This window comes from Ruditapes philippinarum, unplaced genomic scaffold (assembly GCF_026571515.1).
Source record: "Ruditapes philippinarum isolate M1 unplaced genomic scaffold, ASM2657151v2 ctg4908_1_1_1_1, whole genome shotgun sequence".
In the NCBI taxonomy this organism is placed as follows: domain Eukaryota; kingdom Metazoa; phylum Mollusca; class Bivalvia; order Venerida; family Veneridae; genus Ruditapes; species Ruditapes philippinarum.
Window position 1 is genome coordinate 50,683 of NW_026862890.1, and position 3,835 is coordinate 54,517.

The 3,835-nt window shown below is 32.7% G+C and overlaps 1 protein-coding gene across 1 annotated transcript; it reads left to right on the top strand.

Annotated features, from left to right (window-relative positions):
• The first annotated feature begins 437 nt into the window (after positions 1-437).
• LOC132720536 (uncharacterized) lies at positions 438-3,024 on the top strand. Its single transcript, XM_060704691.1, has 2 exons — positions 438-1,594; positions 2,082-3,024. The coding sequence occupies exons 1-2, from the start codon at positions 494-496 to the stop codon at positions 2,943-2,945; spliced, it is 1,965 nt and encodes a 654-aa protein (XP_060560674.1). The 5' UTR covers positions 438-493; the 3' UTR covers positions 2,946-3,024.
• The last annotated feature ends 811 nt before the right edge of the window (positions 3,025-3,835 follow it).

The window sequence follows — 3,835 nt, forward strand, 5'->3', positions numbered from 1 at the left end:
TTATCATATTTCTTTTTTTTGATTCCACATTACGGTTGTTACTGAAAGATAAAACATTGTATTTAAATGTACCATGAAAAGGTATAGTAACTGAGTTTTCGAAAAGAAGACATTAATTCATTAATTTAGGGAAAAGAAATACAAAACTATAATTCTATGTCAATTCAAAATTATGTCTGGTTAATTGGTACGTAAATCATATTTAATTGAAATTCCGGATTTGCGACACATTGAGAAATCATCATAAAGGCAGACAAAACAGATAGTAAGCGCATGGTATCTATACGCTTAAAAATACTTGTAGTTACACAACAATGGTGTTGAAATAGGAGGAAAAAAATGCTACCCCATATTTAAGACTTATTTTCATTGGCGCATAATATTGGTGCCCTGCCCAGTAGCGGTTTTTAGAGCCGAGTCAAGGAAAAAAATTAATATTCATGGTGTTTTCAGCTTGATCAGCAAATTCCTCAAGAAGAAGTAAAGGCTGGCCATGGCGAGCCGGCATAAATATTATAGTGCACCGGCTGGTGTTATATCTCATTTTAATTTTTTCCATACATTTCAGAATTTTCCAACAACATGTATTGTGTGCATATTGTATCTATATAGATGTGAAAGTCTTGGTGGAGCATTCATTGAAATATTCCCGCTTTCTCTGACTGCAGACGACATGGATTTCATTATATTAGCACAACGTGCGTATTGCACAAAACCTCCTGTCTGTCAGTCCGTATATAGACCAATCCATGATATGAACGTGACGTTTCTAGAAACACGACTAAAGTACCAAATAGACATAACACCAGCAAATTGCTGTGAAAAGTGTCAATGTGATAAGACATGTTGCTGCGGTACGGACGATAAAACCGATAACGACTTGGATGGTATGTCGTGCGTCTATCCCCAGATAAAACAGTGGAACATGATCACCAACGTCTATCCTCACAGTATAAAATCTTATTGGCTGAAGGATTGTCCTTATTTTGATATCAAAAACTTGCAGATACACCAAAATTGTTACAGGCAACAGGATGAAAGTGGAATCTTCTCACCTCCAGTTTTTGACATCAAAAACAATATAACATACATGAATGTGTACTGTGCTCAGTGTAACAATAGAAGTACCAACTTTCTTGTACCATGGGATTCCAGTATTGAATGTATAGATGGACCATTTCAGACGACAACATCTGATGATATAATAGGAGAAGTGCTTAACAATACAAACTGTAACTTGATATTCTATCCCCCTGAAAATGTAATGGTTCCAGAGTGCTTTCACTTAATAGATCGCTGCAATGTCACTGGGAAATGGGCAGTTTATGACGCTGTCATAGTTAAAGCTTGCAGCTTATACACAGCACCTTATGCAGTGTTATACAAAAATGTATTTTGCTACATATGTAACAAAGAAGTAGAAGGAAATATTATAGAAAAGTGTAACCCAGAAAGTAGCGATCCAAATAAAGGGAGAAATATGTTACGAATGCTGCTTTACCAAGGTATCGACACTTCTAGCGATGGAATAGAATTGGTTGAAGATACACATCATAAACACTGTGCTGGCAAAACGATATACGATGCATTACAGGTTTTATTAATTATTGTCGAATTCAATGTGACAGCTACAATTACTTAATTATGAATTTCGGTTTAATAATATGTACATACACATATAAACTAACATATAAATAGACTATTTATTTTTGACACGTGTACATATTTGTGTAACATGTGGCATAAATAATTGTATTTATAAATTCAATATTTCACATATGTACACATATAAGTAATATGCCACATCAGTTATATAAGTTTGTCGATAGCAAATTAATTACGCATTTCCTATGACTGCCAATAACTACTAAACATACCCGTAAGTATCGCCATAACAACAACTCTTGATGGGGACAGATACTTCTTTATTGATATGCAAATCAACAGTTTAGATTTTGTTGAATGCCTTACCTAAGATTTACAAACATCTGTAAATAAAGGATTATATTAAGAAGCTAATATGTGCAATTTATTTTGTATTGTTATTTTATTGTTATTTATTCTAATTTTGCTTATTGCAGAATAAATGCGTCATGGCGATGTGTATGCCCCCAAGCATATTTCTGAGAGGTGGCTGTGTCAATGTTGCTAGGCGATTTGGTGGAATCATGTACAGAATGTTCCTCGTGCTAATACCAAGGTTTACGATGGACAATGTCATGTCTGAGGTCAATGAAATAGATAAGTACATCACAACTTGGCTAGATAGCATCGGTCTTCTTGGTAAATTAGATATAATAAGTATTCACGAAAAACAGCAACCGTCATGCAACAAACGAAATTCTATTGGCAGATTTCTTGTAGTCCACATGGACCTCTGTATCAAAAATCAATATGAGGAATTAGTTGAGACAACGAGCATAAACAAATTAATGAATATAAATTATATCGATATACATTCAAATGATTCAACAAAGTTAAGTACAAATAACTACTTCGTCTATATTGACCATTTTGACCTATCGTACAATGCAATGTCATCCACCATCACATTACAAGATGAAAATGAAAACGGAACAAGAGCAACTTTAAGACGTATCAAGGAAAGAAGACACTACAAGTCGTGTCCAGATCTTCATGCAATGACCTTGTATCCTACATCCGTTTGTCCACTTATGATTTTGAATGATTCGTTTTACAACATAAGTATTTTGAGCCGAGGTGTTTTCATCGGCCGACTAAATGTTGGCCTTAACAAGAGTGAGTATATCATACAAGATGGAAGCGTATGTGACGAAATGAAATGCGTTTTTGTGTGTTTAGATACCTTTAACAGGCTTACAGCAAATAATGAAGTCTTGTTAAATATTGGAACAACTTTTTGTCATACTTTGATTCTTACCTTCATCACTGTTGTTGTTTTAATCAAGCTTTTGCAAATCTAATGTTGACTTTGACGTCATATTGCATTTTATTTAATTCTTCTTTGATTTATTTTATTTGACGTTTTAGTAGATTTAAGTACATGCGTTTTTATCTTTCATGAACATTTTGAAATAAAACAATATTATGCTATTGTATAATATCTACCGATATTTATATGTTTCATAACAATAAGAAGCCTGAATAAAAGTACAATATATACACAAAAGGTATATATGTATATTTCATCAAAATTTATGGAAAAATAATTCTAAATAACTACCAATTGATTAAAATAAAGCAGCATATAATGTACATCATCAGATATGTTTGAATGATAACTTACTATAATAAGTTCTATTTAAATATGGATATATTGTTAGGATTGTGTTAGCCTGTCTTTATTGTTTTGTATCAAATTGTATCTTCTTGTATATGTGATTTGTTATAGATTTGTACACGTGACCATCTTTCATAGTACACGTGCTAATCTAACACTGTACACGTGACATTCTTATATTATACACGTGATAATCTAACACTGTACACGTGATAATCTTATATTATACACGTGATTATCTAACACTGTACACGTGATAATCTTATATTATACACGTGATAATCTAACACTGTACACGTGATAATCTTATATTATACACGTGATAATCTGACACTGTACACGTGATAATCTTATATTATACACGTGATAATCTGACACTGTACACGTGATAATCTTATATTATACACGTGATAATCTGACACTGTACACGTGATAATCTTATATTATACACGTGATAATCTGACACTGTACACGTGATAATCTTATATTATACACGTGATAATCTGACACTGTACACGTGATAATCTTATATTATACACGTGATAATCTGACACTGTATACGTGATAATCTTA